The sequence below is a fragment of the Anoplopoma fimbria genome, chromosome 22, assembly GCF_027596085.1.
Source record: "Anoplopoma fimbria isolate UVic2021 breed Golden Eagle Sablefish chromosome 22, Afim_UVic_2022, whole genome shotgun sequence".
In the NCBI taxonomy this organism is placed as follows: Eukaryota; Metazoa; Chordata; class Actinopteri; order Perciformes; family Anoplopomatidae; genus Anoplopoma; species Anoplopoma fimbria.
Window position 1 is genome coordinate 6,095,155 of NC_072470.1, and position 16,624 is coordinate 6,111,778.

General features: G+C 39.5%; 2 protein-coding genes across 3 annotated transcripts; both read right to left on the minus strand.

The window, feature by feature from the left end:
- Positions 1 to 5,449: 5,449 nt before the first annotated feature.
- zgc:110699 (uncharacterized protein LOC325371 homolog) lies at positions 5,450 to 9,561 on the minus strand. 2 transcript variants are annotated; one of them, XM_054623579.1, is made up of 8 exons: positions 9,521 to 9,561; positions 9,247 to 9,349; positions 8,287 to 8,343; positions 8,103 to 8,176; positions 7,856 to 7,994; positions 7,269 to 7,362; positions 6,890 to 6,961; positions 5,450 to 6,456 (listed from the first exon to the last, which is right to left on the minus strand). In XM_054623579.1, the coding sequence occupies exons 2-8, from the start codon at positions 9,296 to 9,298 to the stop codon at positions 6,348 to 6,350; spliced, it is 597 nt and encodes a 198-aa protein (XP_054479554.1). In that variant the 5' UTR covers positions 9,299 to 9,349; positions 9,521 to 9,561; the 3' UTR covers positions 5,450 to 6,347. The 2 variants fall into 2 exon arrangements, with proteins under 2 accessions (XP_054479554.1, XP_054479553.1); XM_054623578.1 differs by having other exon boundaries at positions 9,468 to 9,543.
- Positions 9,562 to 10,678: 1,117 nt separating this feature from the next.
- Positions 10,679 to 16,614, minus strand: LOC129111580 (NADH-ubiquinone oxidoreductase 75 kDa subunit, mitochondrial-like). The gene is made up of 19 exons (XM_054623580.1): positions 16,522 to 16,614; positions 15,038 to 15,114; positions 14,862 to 14,953; positions 14,534 to 14,641; positions 14,288 to 14,364; positions 14,115 to 14,196; positions 13,856 to 13,986; positions 13,571 to 13,756; positions 13,317 to 13,451; positions 13,052 to 13,166; positions 12,785 to 12,930; positions 12,554 to 12,682; positions 12,302 to 12,431; positions 12,010 to 12,170; positions 11,726 to 11,880; positions 11,456 to 11,631; positions 11,236 to 11,370; positions 11,074 to 11,146; positions 10,679 to 10,987 (listed from the first exon to the last, which is right to left on the minus strand). Exons 2-19 carry the CDS (start codon positions 15,108 to 15,110, stop codon positions 10,896 to 10,898), a joined length of 2,196 nt encoding a protein of 731 aa, XP_054479555.1. The 5' UTR covers positions 15,111 to 15,114; positions 16,522 to 16,614; the 3' UTR covers positions 10,679 to 10,895.
- Positions 16,615 to 16,624: the final 10 nt, after the last annotated feature.

Sequence of the window (16,624 nt, forward strand, 5' to 3'; positions counted from 1 at the left end):
ATATATATAATATATAAAATATTTATATATATATAAAAGAAGACATACATTTATATATATATAAAAGAAGACATGCATTTATATACAGTACCAGTCAAAAAATAAGATTTGTTCACACCTTCTCATTCAACTACTTTGAAGAATCTAAAATAAAAATTTATATATATATATAAAAAGATATTCTGGTTTGTTGAGCATTTGTTTGTTTACCACATAATTCCATATGTGTTCCTTCATAGTTTGGATGTCTTCAATATTAATCTACAATGTATAAAAAAAAAAAAATAAAAATAAAGAAAAATATTGAATGAGAAGGTGTGTCCAAACTTTTGACTACATACTATATAAAAGAAGACATACATTTATATATATATAAAAGAAGACATTTATATATATATAAAAGAAGACATATATATATAAAAAAGACATACATTTATATATATATAAAAGAATACATTTATATATATATAAAAGAAGACATACATTTATATATATTATAACATTTTTATATATATATATAAAATAAGACATACATTTATATATATATAAAATATAAGACATACATTTATATATAAAAAAGAAGACATACATTTATATATATATATAAAATAAGATATACATTTATATATATATAAAATAAGATATACATTTATATACATATATAAAAGAAGACATGCATTTATATATATATATAAAATAAGACATACATTTATATATATATAAAAGAAGACATGCATTTATATATATATATATAAAATAAGACATACATTTATATATATATAAAATACATTTATATATATATAAAAAAGAGAAGACATACATTTATATATATATAAAAGAAGACATACATTTATATATATATATAAAATAAGATATACATTTATATATATATAAAAGAAGACATGCATTTATATATATATACAAAAGAAGACATACATTTATATATATATATAAAAATATATATAAAAGAAGACATACATTTATATATATATAAAAGAAGACATGAAGACATTTATATATATATATATATATATAAGATAAATTTATATATATATAAAAAGAAGACATGCATTTATATATATATACAAAAGAAGACATACATTTATATACAGTACCAGTCAAAAGTTTGGACACACCTTCTCATTCAACTACTTTGAAGAATCTAAAATATAAAACATATTCTGGTTTGTTGAGCATTTGTTTGTTTACCACATAATTCCATATGTGTTCCTTCATAGTTTGGATGTCTTCAATATTAATCTACAATGTAGAAAAAAATTTAAAAAAAATAAAGAAAAACCATTGAATGAGAAGGTGTGTCCAAACTTTTGACTGGTACTGTACTTCCGCTTGATCATTTTATGTAAAATAATACTTCTTCACTACATTTCACATGGAAATATTGTACTTTATTTAAAAGCTATAACTACTAATCACTTTACAGATCAAGATTTTGTTAAATATGATAATAATGACGACAAAAATGCAGCACCAACTAGCCTTTTGTGATATATCCAGTTATTAAATATAGATTATAGTATGACACTTTGTTAAGCCATTTTGAATACTAGGAGTACTTTTACCTTTCATTCTAAATGTCCACTTGATGGATAACACTTATGTACTTTTACTTAAGTAAAATTTTGAATGCAGTTTAACCGATTCATTTTCATTTACATTTACTTAAATAAAGGATATGAGTATTGTTGAGGTTTGTGTGGTTGTGTACAGTGTGGTTGACTGACATCTTCCTCTCTCTCCGGTTAGATTGGAGGGGCATTACAGCTTTATCTTATCATCTTATTAGTGCTAGTTCAACTTTAATCAGCCAGGCTAAGTGGCCCCTCAAGAGGCCATGTTTGGTCCATTTCTTTGATTGGTTATGTGCACGGTGGCTTACTGCTATGACTTCCTGAAACACTTAAATGGAACTGAGCCCTTGTTGATGTTATTAGTTCCACCTTGGCTTTTCTTTGCTATGACAAGTCCAATTTCAATGAAAAATGTCTACAACTTAACCCGTTTAGGTCAGAGGGAGTCACTGTGATTGAGTTATCTATATAATATAATGGGAATAGGACTATTCAAAGAAGTTGAAGAATGTGTTTGTCTGTGAAAGAAAAACAGAAAATGACAGGTAGAGAGTTTTTTGACATCCTGAGATACAGCCTCAAGCTGCAACACACACACACACACACACACACACACACACACACACACACACACACACACACACACACACACATCACACTCTCTGCAAAGTGGGAATGAAATAGATATTTCTTTCTCTTCCATGATTGCATAGCTCGCCCGTCTCATTTCTCATCTCTCATCCTGCCCCAGATTGTTTCTCCGAAGAGAGACAGAGAGATTTAAACCCTGTCCATTGTGAAGCAGATATCTGAGGTTCAAGTGTGTGTGTGTGTGTGTGTGTTTATGTGTGTATGTGCAACTCTGACCTGTTACATAATCTGGGTAGATAACAGAGAAATAGGTATCTCCAAGTGTTGTTTATTTACAAAATGAATTATCTCAACAACTGTTGGATTGATTGCCACGAAATTTGGTACATACATTCATGGTACATTCAAGTGTGTGTTAGAGGTTAAAAGACAGGATCTCTTTCTCATCCATACTGAACTACAGTGATCCCCATCAGGTGTTTATGTTCCTAAACAATAGTTACTAACTGTTATGTAATGATCTCCTGTTACTCAACATCATTTGTTATTACTCCCTTCCTGGTATCTTTTTTTCTGCCTTTTTCCTTATCGCTCATCGTTTTACCTTTCTGTGTGTCCGACCCACCTCTTTTCTCCGTCTCCTTTCTCCTTCCAGATATCAGTTTACGGAGGTGTTCCACCTCGAGGGACAGGGCGTCTTTGTCTTTTCTCTCACACACACTGGTATTGTATAACTGTTGTGACCTTCCATTGACTCCGATACACCTTAACTAATCCTGATTCAAATTTAAAGGTACCATATTGAGTATTTGACCACTGGAGATACTGTTAAGCAGGGGAGAAATGTTTTCATTTGTGTAACTTGTGATACGCTGTAAGCCAATGTTAATAAAGCACGTTTCAAAACATTCACTAAAGTCTTAGTAAAAGTTTAACATTAAATAGGAAATGCAGTCAACATGTTTATTGTGCCTAATAGATATACAGTCAATAAACGCAACAATCTATGCAGGAAACAACCAAATTTCACTTTTAATATGGAACCCAAAACTTATATAATGGTGACAATATAATTCCTACGATTCTTCTCATATCAAACCCTAATTTGTTAAATTATTTATGGTTGGGTTTTTTTTTAACCCTGAACAGTCTTTGGGTTGTATTTATGATACTTCAGCATGGAATCAATTCAATTTTGAAGCTGCGATGTTATGAATGGAAACAAACAGCTGCCATTGATCATTGCAGTTGCATTGATCAGCAGATCTTAACAGCATTCAGATTTGATTGAAGTGAGTCCTCCTGGACTCAGGTCATCTTTACCATTCATATATTGTGACAAGGTAAATAACTGTTAACCTTACCTGTATATAAAATGCTAATTCAGGATTAGAGCAAAACATATGATTTATTTATTTATTCAAAATTAATCTGATTTGCAAAAATTGTATAGGAATCCAAAAACTTAAGCTCTCTGATTGGATGGCCATCTGTTGATGCAGGTTGTGACAGGCAGCTCTCTGATTGGCTCCTGATCTGATGATGCAGGTATGACTCATCTTCTATTCTGAGCCAAAGAGGTGACTCTGGTTTCTGACCTTTCGTCTCCTTGGGGACCGCTGTGATGTCATCAACTCTCCACACAGTCGCTGTTGTTGTCATCATCGTCCTCTGTCTCTGTCTGCCTGTCTGCTCAAATCCAATCATGTCCGTCGGTATCATAAAATAGCCATCGCAGCATCCAGGCGGACAAAACATCGTTCATGTCTGTGTGTTTGAGTAAATGATAGATTCTCTCTCTAAGCACTACTAGAAAATTACTTTTAGTCCCCACATCATCTCTTTCTCCCACTCCCTGTGCTGACCTTGTTAAGAGGCTTGAGTGTATTCACTGTAGCACCCACTCATGTTGGTGAATATAAATTCAAACTTTGATATTTATGACTTCTGTTCCCAAGTCTGTTAATATTAAACCTGCGGCAAGGTTTGGAACAAAACACCCCTCAACCATCCAACTTATCCCCTCAACTTAAATAAAGCTAGCGCCAGTAGGATGGAGGTATACAGAGATATAGCTAAATAAACCAATATACAAAACCAACAGATTAACAAACAAACGGACCTTTGGTCAGAGTTTTTATCCTTGTCTCATGGTCTTCTTCTTGTGCCAAATACTACTATTTACAACTAAATACTACTACAAGGAACTTTCACTTTGGGTAGAGTTTGGCGGCCCCTGTGGACAAAAGTGATAGTGTTTCCATAACTTAAAAAAGCTATAAAGCTAGCATTTGTATTTGTAGCATTTCATATATTGATGTAAAACCACGTGATACCCGGTGATAGGCATTAAAAATAGAAATATCTGATGGTTTTGTTTTCTTATAGTCATACAGAGGCATCAGTATATATATCAACTATTTCATAACCAGTTAAAAACTCCTGTAGTAACTTGAAGAAATCAGTCATGGTTGCTTTAGTGACACCTGTGGAGACTGGTGGTAACAGCAGTGAAAGGCGGATCCTGCCAGTATCAATAAAAACTACTTTCTAGCTACGCAATCACAGACTTCGAATACATAGAATGCTTAAAATAGTCTCCAAAACTGGGTTTGGTATAAATAACTTTAGAGCCCAAATATGTAACTATATGGACATTTTCATCCTCTGAGCCCAGTGGGGTTATGAGGTCGGTTGGTTGGTGGCAGTTGGGTGGAGTAGTTGATGTATAATAAATGGTTGTGGGGGTGGACAGCGGCAGTAAGCACACAGTCAATTTTCCCTGTAATGCCTTTACAAGTGGCAGGAGCTAGAGCCGTCTGTATAAACAGAGCAGCCAGACGGAGCAGCTCTCCTTTTTCCTTCTCTGCTGCTCACTGACGCCCAGTGCTTTGATCCCTGTTTTTATTCTCTTATTCTGTTGCTTTTTTACTGTGTCTCTCTTTTTTTTTGTCAGATGTCTCCCGCTGACCATAAAGTGCAGCAGTTCAGAGAGAGTGATGAGGAGAGAGAGAGGGATGTATAGAGGGCAAACAATGCCAAGACTGTAATGAAAGCCAGTTTCATTCTTTACACACTGTTACATCATCTACACACTCAACAAGGGCAACATAACTCTTATCCTCTCCACCTGATGATTGGTTCATCGACGGGTTTGGTTCTTGTATTCTTGTGCATGAAATTGATTATATGGACACCCAAACATTACACCCATACGTGATTCATTATCATTTTATTCAAAAACCAAGTGCTATGACAGCCTGTACTCTTCTAGAAAGACTTCAGATCTCACAGGTTGTGAGTTAGCTTCTTTCATGTCACACTAGACAATGGATGAACAGTGTATTTGACATGCTGTGATGAGTCTGCACCAGATGAAATGACTGTACCGCCCTCTATTGGGCAATAAAACACATAACAAACTAGAACGCATGTTGATGCATCCTGACAAAAGTCATTTTTCACAGTAAAATATGCATGGAACAGACTGTAATAAGAGAAAAATGTATTTATATGTTAATGTATTTCTGCCCTAACTGCACAGATATTATTGTTTTTTAAATAACTAACTTAAAAAGGGACACCATCCGTCCTTGAATGTGCATTAAGACCACTTCCCAGAAACGAAGCAGTTTTTTCCTCTGATTAACTTCCTTAACTCTCCCCTTAAACTGTCTGCTGCTTTAATGGAGGAAGAGCAGAGCTGATGTGATTGCATATTATTAAAGCTCATCCTGAGTCTTTACCAGTTGACATATATTTCTCAATTCACCCTAATCCAACCTCCTTTCCAGATTACCTCAAGCTGAGCTGGAAGTGAGCAGTAAAATCACCCATAAATTCAACTTCCGTTGGTCAAACCCATGGGCTGTTGTTCCCAGAGTTTGTATGTCTGCGAGATTAGCCGTCCCCTTATTGTTTTTGTTGTATAACTTTCCTGTACACTCCTTTGTGAATCCATGATTCAAAAAATCTAGAAGTTGCAGCTAGAGATCAGCCAAATCATCAGTGATGTACACACATGCAGAGTGATTCAACATACCTTTATCTTTCAAAAGCCAGGGACTACTATTATAGTGCTGATGTCATAGAATCAGTACGGAAGTAAAACTGCAGTGTAAGTTTCACAAATGTCCCACTTGGTGAATTGTTGGTTTACTGAGGTCACCACTGCATGGTTTTAGATCGGGTCAGTTTCCGGGTCAGAGCGTGGCGAACAGTCAGCATGTAGGAGCGGCGGTCCGGCAGAGGACGCTGCTGATCCAACACCAGCCTGACGGACACCAAAAAAACATCACCAAACTGCTGATTAAACAACACATGCAACTGGTGAACACCTTCTCAAGAGTGCAGAATAGATATGAGAGGGGTCAGCTGAAAAAAATATAAATAAATCTCCCATTTGACAGTTTATCTGTGTGGATTTCTTCTAGTATATATTAGAGACAAAATGTGTGAATTTAAAAACAATTATAATAATGCTATCAGTCAAATCATTAACTTTGTTTAATGTGAGTTTTGTTACTTTTTGGCAAATTAATTATACTTCAGATACCAGTGTAGGGAGATGGAGATAGACCCAACGGTAAGTGGATTATTTATACAATGTTATCATTTTATTGACATGATAACAATATCTGTTGTGGTGTATCGCAACACCCGTAGTTTAAAGTAAGCGTGAAGTTATAATAGAGCTGAAAGCAAACCTGATGAGCTGAAACACGGCTGCTTCCACAGCTAAAACAGCTTCTGCCACCGACAGCTCCCTGAAACCGCACCTACACACACACACACACACACACACACACACACACACACACACACACACACACACACACACACACACACACACACACACACACACACACACACACACTATATAATTAGATGCATATGCACACACTATTTAATTCATATCAATATTCAGTACTGTGCAGATATTTGGTAGAAATTTAAACACAATACACTTATCTCAAATTTCATATTTTAAAAATAATAAAATAAAGGTAGGAAAGGAGGGAAATATTGATAATAAAGTACAATTTTAAATTAGAGAAAAATAAAAAAAATTGCAAACACACACACCTTAAATCCTTGGCCAGTCTCTGTCCTTCCTCTGTTGTCACCTCCCTGCCGATTTCCAGGTCCGCCTTATTGGCAACCAGCACTGTAGGAACAACTGACACACACACACACACACACACACACACACACACACACACACACACACACACACACACACACACACACACACACACACACACACACACTGAAATAAAGTGACAATAAACCGGCAGGATGATGCTATGGCATTCAGTAGGTTACCTACAGATCCCAGGACAGCCTACCAAACATGGACTATATGTGTGTGTGTGTGTGTGTGTGTGTGTGTGTGTGTGTGTGTGTGTGTGTGTGTGTGTGTGTGTGTGTGTGTGTGTGTGTGTGTGTGTGTGTGTAAAGGTGACAATAGACAGATGTCAGCCGGAGATAGAGCAGAGACTCAGTGGACTTTAAGAGCAAACATAGTGAACACACTGTTCCTCTTGACATCATACTGCTGGTTCAGGAGTTCAACAGCTGTTTCTTTTGTCCCATAGTCATCTTTACCATACAGTCACAGATACTTGATTCTTTGGACTTTTCCTTCAATAATGATAACGATAGCTGCTTACCCAGACTCTGTTTGGTTTGCTCGATGAGCTTCTTGAGTTGAGGGACGTCCAGGAAGCTGAGGCGATGTGTAATGGAGTAGAGCAGCAGGAAGCCGTCTGCCCAGCGGATGGCCGACTCCAGAGACGCCACAGAGCTCTCCTGGAGGAGAAAATATGATATAAAAAGCTGCCATGTTGGAGAAATGAGATTTAATGGTGCAAACAAAGGAATAGTTTCTACGCTTACTAAATAGAAGCCGACATTTACCTTACAAGCTATATCCAAAATCTCTAGATCAACAGATTCCTGGTCCAGCGCCCGACTGCATCTGTAGGTCACCTCTGTGTTAAACAAATACACATTTTAACTTATTAAATCCAGTCAATAATAAGTAATGCATGATCCAATCTTCTCTTCCATGTCAGTAATGTTAATTGCAATAAATATTTACCCTTCTTGTGGTCGTATTCACCAATGAAGCGCTTGGTTATGAAGCGAACACACAGTGCTGGAGACACAAGACAGACACAAACAGAGTGAACTGCCAGAAACACACACTCACTAATAATCCTCTTCAGTACTGTGCACTTACACACACACACACACACACACACACAAACACATGTTTGCATCTGATCTGCAGCCTACAGTAAGTTGTGGCATCCTTGCTTTGAGAGTTATCCTCTTAGTAATGCTGCCTGCCTTGTTTAAACAAATACAGTAGTGCTTTCTCTGTGTGTTTGGGTGGAAGGGATCTGGACGGTTTGTTTGACGTCTGCATCTGGTGTTCGAGGGCTCTCTGTGTTTCCTTTTGGCAGAACACATTAGAAGGTTATTTAGGACTGTTCAAGCTGTTATTTGAGACTTTGGAGCCGAAGAAAGAGCAATGGGTTGCATGTATTTAAAGGAGCTAAAGCTTATTTTCCACCTCTGTCACATTTCAATCTCGCTTTGCAGATATATGTTTATTATAATAGTCTATATGCAATATAATGCTAATCTACGGTTACTGTTGTTACTTTAAGTTTACTCTTTGGTTTGTATTGTAGAAAAACATTTAAACAAGTTACTAACGTCACTAATCTTATTAATTAATGCAAAATGAGCACATCAGTTTATAATCTAATCATGCATCATGCAGGAAAACAAGCAATTCTCCCACTGATCTAATTTCCCACAATGGGAAGATTAGACAAACACCAGTAGACAGAGATGGTCGGGTTAATGTTAGACCTATGTAAGCTGTCCATATTTAGCAAAACCTTTTAGACTGTGACCAAAATTGAACCCTGAACTTAACCTCTTTAATTTGCCAAAACTGTGGAAAATATGTGACCCTGTTACATAATCCAAAATGTGCACACATCCTGTCCCTCTCTTTTTTCTGTGTATTCTGTAGTTTGTATTTCACCTGTTTTTCCAGTGTTCTGAGCTCCCAGAATGAGGAGTTTAACTGGAACCATCTTCCTGTTGGGTCCAGTGTTAGTCCGCTGTCTGTGCCTGCATGAGGAAACCTTTCAGAGAAGAGAAGAGGAAGCAGAGTCAACTCTAAGTCGTAATACAAAACTATATGCAGCCCCTGTAAACACACGAATGCAGTACTACTACACTATATTTTGCAATAATACTGACCTGTATGTAGAAATTTATTCCAGATATGGCGCGGTGTAAAATAGTGAACTCACTGCGTTCGGTCACAGACACTGAACAGACAGGGAATGAAGAGATGGGACCGTCTTCTCTCTGCTTCTATTATAAGAGCTCTCTCTCTCTCTCACCTCTCGCTCTCTCTCTTTTTGGGAACAGTATATGACAAGAGCCATTTGTCTGGAAGGAGCTGTGTCCAACTCTACCAATGTCCCATTCTGGATCTATTGAAGACACATTTATAGTATTTTTTGGGGGGGGTATTTTCAATGACTTACGATCATTCCCCAAATGACTTGCCCTAAATCATGAGATGAACTTGCTGACAGTCAATATTGGGCCCCAAATCCCTTATTTTACTTCCACTTCGCTAAAGCAGATTTGAAGCTCTATGAATGTTCATACAGTTTTCAGTTTCAAAAAGTGAAGTGGGCGGTTGTTAACCTGAACAAAATCAGAGCGTGCATCTCTTGCTCAAAGTCTTTGGAAAGTATTTTAATGGGTTAAAGCAGTTTAAGTACTTTTTAGTTTTACGGTCTCATTAGACGTTTTGAACACGTCTAATTGCTCATGGTGTTATGTCATTCCCCTCATTTAACAGTCATCAAGAAATCTAATTTCCTAAGAAATCTAATTTGTGTGAGCGATAGAGATCCGTCCTGCCACCCAACTTGTTGCTGAAATTTGTACTTAAAGCCTTTCTGTCACACAAGAGCTCCACAACAAACACAGTCTAAAAAGCAATTATTTACTTTGCCCCTGCAGTGGCCTTGATCTGACCTCTGGATACTGCAAAAGACCGCTTCCTCTCAGGCCTCCGGCATGTCAGCAGGCCTGCGCGAGAAGCCAGATTTGAGCATATTTCATAGCAGAGTATTTGGCAAACACTGCCTGGAAAGATCTAAAAAAAAATCTTGACGTTTTAATGTGTGAGGTATTGCAGCTAGAGTTTCAGAAATGAAAGGTCACAACTTCAAACTTAAAAATACGTTATACTGCACTGAAAAGATACTATTACTATGAGAACTTTATAAGGATGACATACAAAACAAATGTTTGACACATCTAACAATGACGTCTGTAAGTCCTGAAGCCTTAATGCATTAGTTAAACAGGTGATGGAATGATAAAAGACGTATTCCACGAGCTGATCTGGAACCAAAAATGCAATAAATGAAAACCACTCAAACTGGAGTAAAGACATTTGTAGGATTTTATTCATATTTCATACATTTTTTTTTTTATACGCTTTTTTCAACAAAGCTTGTTCACAGGAGTGAAAACGGATGAACTGTATAGTACAAGCATCAAGGACAACTTTTTAAATTAAGGAGCAACACTGAAGTTTTGTTCTAGAAGTGTGTGTTGAGCAGAGGGAGGAGAGTTGTGCTGGATGTGAAGGTCATTAGCTGTTCAGCAAACTGACGGCTCATCGACGGCGGCGGCTCCTTCTGTTATGGCTTTGACGCATTTAGCCATCGTCTGTGAGGCCCTGCTGATAGAGTCTGGACACAGAAATTGACAATTATATTTCATTTCTATGCATTTCTATTTTTGCCTGTGTTTCCCCTGTTTAAAAACACACACTTACCTGTCATGTAGAAGTCCTTTGCTGATAGTTGAGGTGGCACCAGAGGAGTGGCTATGAGTTCCTGGTTCACAGCCTGCAAAGAATCAGAGACGGATCAATATGTTATTCTTTTTTTTCAGCATTATAGACTGTGTGACTCTATGGATGTGTGTGTGCGTGTACCTGAGCGAGCTCATTGGCCTGTTTGAAGTAGTTTGCCTCCTCTACGTCGTCATAACGGCCCAGATTGGGAGAGACCTCGGCCAGTCTGGATCGGACCTCCTCCAGAGAGTCGTAGGGCAGCGTCACGCCGGCCAGCTGCAAGCACACAAAGACGTCACATTTAATGGCCGCGCTTTTAGGGTCACATTTGTTTGTGCCATGTGAGGGACTTCCTGCTTACTTCGGATACGGCCCTGATGATCTTCCAGTCCTCTCTGGCCATTCCGGGAGCGGTGACGGCCACCCGGGTGTGCTGGCTCCTGCCTTCGGTGTTGACGTACGTGGCGTTTTTCTCCGTGTATGCAGCACCGGGAAGGATGATGTCCGCCATTGGTGCTCCTACGTCGCCATGGTGACCTGGAAGGGTTGAAAATAATCTTTAATGTTTTTTCGATCTCATGGTTACCATTGAATGTGTGAATGCTTTTGTGGTGTGTGTGTGTGTGTGTACCTTGGTAGATGATGAGGCTGTCTTTGGGCAGGTCGGCTCTGGTGATGCAGCCGGCGTCAGCTCCGAGCAGGAACAGCACTTTGGGGGGATTTGCCCTGATGGCGTCCACTCCGGCCTTGTAGCCCAGGTCCAATGCAGCCACCTGACTGGCAACTCTGCTCACACACACACACACACACACACACACACACATAAAAGTATGAGGAGGAAGCAAATCTTCAGAAAACCATATGCCTTCACAGCTTCAAATGAGTCCACTCTTGAGAGGATTGCCAAGTTTGTACCTGTGCAGGACGTTGAGGACTTTCCACCCCTCGTCCACTCCACTGCTGGTTCTGGCGTTCTGAGCGATGGTGGAAACGGCGCTCAAAATGGCGGCCCCGTCCTCTCTCTGCAGAGAGCTGCTACCCACGACCACAACCGGGCGCTTAGCGGCTGACAAGACCTGGAAGGAGGGGAGATGGAAGAGGAACATTTCAAGGAAAAGTTGCCAGAAATTCATCTGAGAGCTGCCCAAAAAAAATAAATCAGTTCATAAATCAGCACCAAAACTCCCTTCAGGGGAGAGTCCAGTACCTGGCAGAAGGGGTGTGTGCCGTTTGCCAGCTCCTTCAGCACTGAAGTCTCCTCTCCCAGATGGTCGTATGAGAAACTCAGATCAACATTGTGACCCACCATGGCGACACGCAGCTCATTGTGGAGCCAACTGACACAGGAAGAGGAGGAACAGAGGAAGAAACATTAATCACAAGACTTTTATTTTATCCAGTAAAAGCAAAAAGTACAAACTGTTTTCAGGGGGGAGAAAATAAACAATAATGAGTTTACCTCTTGCGGATGCGGGCGTTGAACAGCGGGGCTTCGTAGCGCGGGTTGGTTCCTACGAGCAGCAGCAGGTCGCAGTCCTCGATGCCGGCGATGCGAGAGTTCAACAGGTAGTTGGAGCGCAGGTCAGTGCTGCAGGGAGAGAGAGAGAGAGAGAGAAGTTGTCTGCTGCACAACTTAAAAAGGACTACGGGAACCCTGTATGTGACATAACTTCACACCACAAAGTCTTACCCGGCCCCCGACATGGGGAAGACCTCCTCTGTGCAGAGGTTTTCTGAGTTGAGTCTGTTGAGGAGATCTTTGAGGGACACCAGAGATTCAGCGTCAGCCATCCCTCCGGCAATGACGGCTACCTCGCTGCCCTGCACGCTCTGCAGCTACACACACACACAACACACACAAACATATTTATACATACTGGATATGACAAAACAACTAAAATCTATTGACAAAAAGGAATAAACAGGCAGATTCAAAATCGAAGAAAACGACACTTACTGCTCCAGCAACACGAGAAAGAGCGTCCTCCCAGGTGGTCGGGGTCAGCTGACCTGATTCGTTCTTCACCATTGGTTGGGTCAACCTCTGTCTCTTCAGACCATCATATGCAAACCTGAGGACACACATTTGGGGATTTCCATTCTCATTAAACAAGCTCGCAACACATCTGATGCTTCAAGTATTTATTTACAGACAGCTTATCTCGTGAGACTGATTTCGTATCGTTAAATCAGTCAGAAAGATTTCCTGGCCTTTATTTTACCTGGTCTTGTCAGAGATCCATTCTTCGTTGACGTCTTCGTTCAGCCTGGGCATCACCCTCATCACCTCGCCTCCTCTTGTGCTCACCAGGATGTTACTGCCCACAGCGTCCAGCACGTCAATCGACTCGGTTTTCCTGCAAAGACAGCAGAAGATTAAGTTAAACAAACAAGTACGATTGGTCTGATTGAACTTTAAATGTAAGCACAGTTACGGTCTGGTCTTTGATGGTGATAGCATCCAATCCCGTCCTACCTGGTCTCCCATGGTCGTGCGGTGAAAGCGTAGGGTTTGGAGGTGAGCGCTCCGACAGGACAGACGTCGATGACGTTGCCTGACAGCTCAGACATGAACATCTTCTCCACGTACGTCCCGATCTGCAGGTTGTTCCCTCTTCCCGTTGTTCCCAGGTCTTCAACACCTGCGATCTCACTGGCAAAACTGCAAAAAAAAAAACAGGAATGCATGAACGTGCTGTTAGAGGATTAATAGTAGCCGATGCGATTATTAAACTGTTCCTGATGTTTCTGATGCACTTACCGGACGCAGCGTGTGCACTGGATGCAGCGGGTCATGATGGTTTTGATGAGCGGCCCGATGTTCTTGTCCTCCACTGCTCTCTTTCCCTCTGTGAAACGACTGCGGTCTGAACCAAACTGCATGGACTGATCCTGAGAACGCAGCAGGCAGCAGTGTCAACACAGTAGAAAATAGTGAATATGGTAGTTTGGTAGGTAATCATTTGAATAAAAAGGTTAAGTCCTAAACCGAGGTGGAAAATATACCAGTCCACAGTTACCTGAAGGTCGCACTCTCCTCCCTGATCACAAATGGGACAGTCCAGTGGGTGGTTGGCCAACAGGAACTCCATCACTCCCTCTCTGATGAGACACAAATGCACGCATTCGTCAAGCCAGTTTTAATAGTTTATTTACTTAGTTTGAATCATGTGTGAATATTTTTTATTTGTACCTGGCTTTACGGGTTTTCTCTGAGTTGGTGAGGATGTTCCAGCCCTTCATGACGGGCATGGCACAAGCTGCCACCGGCTGAGGAGCAAACACACACATCAATAAGACAGTAGACCTGCAAATGTTTACAGCTATTTCTGTGCAAAGTTGTCTAGTCCAATGTTTTTAACTCTTCAATTTAATGCACTTTTAGCCAAGTGGCTAATTAAGTGTTCTGCCTGCTGACCAATCAGATGCGCTTGGTTACCTTTGGAGCTTTCTCAATCTCCACCAGACACATACGACAGTTTCCCGCCACTGAGAGGCGCTCATGGTAGCAGAACCTGGGGATCTGGATTCCTGCCTTCTCACAGGCCTGATGGGGAAAAGAAACGGTCAAGATGAGGCGGGAAATTCTTAAAAAGGTCAAATTATGCTGACAGATCCATCGTATTTCACTTTATTAAAATTAATGGAACTGTCAGGACAGCACAGTAAACACAAAATAGTGCATATTGGTAACTACATATATACAAGGATACAGTATAAAAAATGAAGGGACTGTATGAAACATCTGTGCAGTGAAAGTTTCTTACCTGCAGCACAGTAGTTCCGGGCTCCACCTCCAGTGGTTTCCCATCTATAAACACTTCAACCATGTTGCTGGCAGCACGCACTGAAGTACGCACTGTAAGTGGATACACAAAGGTCAAATTGAATAAATCGAATAATATATTCTGTTTCTACCTGAACACACACAATTGAGTCTTACCAGTGTTGGAGGGAGCCAGGCTGCTCTTGGCAGCTCCGGCTAAAGCCCGGCCGACATTTGGCAGTCGCAACATGACTCTGTGAGAGGAAAACAGAAAGAGAGCAGTCAACATATGAGCTAACTTTATTCTGATATTATGAGTTATCGATTATTTATATTCTTGCAGATTCAATTTCGGTTGATCAACTAAAATTGACTACTTGTTTCAGCTCAACCCACAAGTTGTAGGAGTGCGTTGAAAATCTCATTGTCTGTTTGTTGATTAAGAAAGTAAGAAAACATGGTCGCCAGATTATTCTTTCAAGCTGTTACTGCAGAAAATATAAAGTGCTCTTAAAGGTTTCTACATTTCTTGAGGTTTTTGCACAATTTGGTTTGCTTCAAAACTATTCTAAGATGAAATGTCTGGGATCCAGGATATGAACTCTGTTTTTTTTAATGAAAAGGTTGTATGGGGCGGCTGTGGCGTAGTGGAGAGCAAGGTAGTTCTCCAATCAGAGGGTCGGTGGTTCGATATCCTTGGGCAAGACACTTAACCCCAAGTTGCTCCCGAAGGCTTGCCATCGGTGTGGACTGGATGTTGCATGAATGTTAGTTAGAGTCTGATGGTGGCACCTTGCATGGTAGCCTGTCATCAGTGTGTGAATGGGTGAATGATATGTAATATACTACTGATTGTAAGTCGCTTTGGATAAAAGCGTCTGCTAAATGACTGTAATGTAATGTAATGTTGTAGCAGCAGTATGCAAAACTAGTATCGCCTTTCTTACATCAGGGCTAGAACTTATGTTGTTACAATGTCTTCTACTAGTCAGATTTCAAGTTACAGGTTTAAATCAAAAAGATTTACTGTTAAATGTGTCAATTATTCTACTTTTCAGCAAAAATCTACATGGTTTGTTAAATTAAATGGAATGGAGTATAGGTACATATTCATAAAGCTTTAACATTATTTTGAATGTCAAATTTAAATATATTCTGTGTTGAAGTCTTGCATTTAAAGAAAGAAATGAATAACAATGCCCTAATTTCCAACAATATATATATATATATATATATTTATGTTTATTTTTCAGATTACAAATCTCACATATTACTTTCAAGTTGAGTCAAAACAGCTAAGTGCTATCTGTCATTGTCAACAACAACACATGATCTTGTCACTTAAACAAAAAGGACATGATGCACAGAGACAAACAGCAGAAAGGGGACAACATATGTCCATGTCTACATGTCAGGCTCTATTATAAACAATACATGTCACTGGACAGGAGATGGATCATGTAACATGGACCTTCCATGCTAACAGTGTTAGCTAGCAGTGTTAGCTAACAGTACCACTCAAGGACACGGGCAGTGCGCTGCTGTAAGAGGCTCACATTGGGTAAAAACAAAGGTCAAACATGCCATTTTATCTGGTTTTGCAATTAAAAAACAAATAGATTTAAACATTCATAAGTGCATAATGTCATTCTGATTCTTACCTTGCGCTATTTGGCCTTCTTGACCAGAACAGCGGTGATCTTAGTTGTAGCTACCACTCAGATGGCTGTAGCGCAGCTAGCGGAAATAGCATGTTCTCCTACT

What these genes read in the sequence shown, in the direction of transcription:
- LOC129111580 (XM_054623580.1), bottom strand. Translation starts at nt 15,110, where the DNA reads ATGTTGCGACTGCCAAATGTCGGCCGGGCTTTAGCCGGAGCTGCCAAG. An exon ending in AGATTGAGAAAGCTCCAAAG is followed by an intron (nt 14,365 to 14,533) that starts GTAACCAAGCGC and finishes TTTGCTCCTCAG; the next exon opens with CCGGTGGCAGCTTGTGCCAT. An exon ending in GTCCTCAACGTCCTGCACAG is followed by an intron (nt 11,881 to 12,009) that starts GTACAAACTTGG and finishes GTGTGTGAGCAG; the next exon opens with AGTTGCCAGTCAGGTGGCTG.
- zgc:110699 (XM_054623579.1), bottom strand. Translation starts at nt 9,298, where the DNA reads ATGGTTCCAGTTAAACTCCTCATTCTGGGAGCTCAGAACACTGGAAAA. An exon ending in GCAAACCAAACAGAGTCTGG is followed by an intron (nt 7,363 to 7,855) that starts GTAAGCAGCTAT and finishes TGTGTGTGTCAG; the next exon opens with TTGTTCCTACAGTGCTGGTT. An exon ending in GCCGTGTTTCAGCTCATCAG is followed by an intron (nt 6,457 to 6,889) that starts GTTTGCTTTCAG and finishes GGTGTCCGTCAG; the next exon opens with GCTGGTGTTGGATCAGCAGC.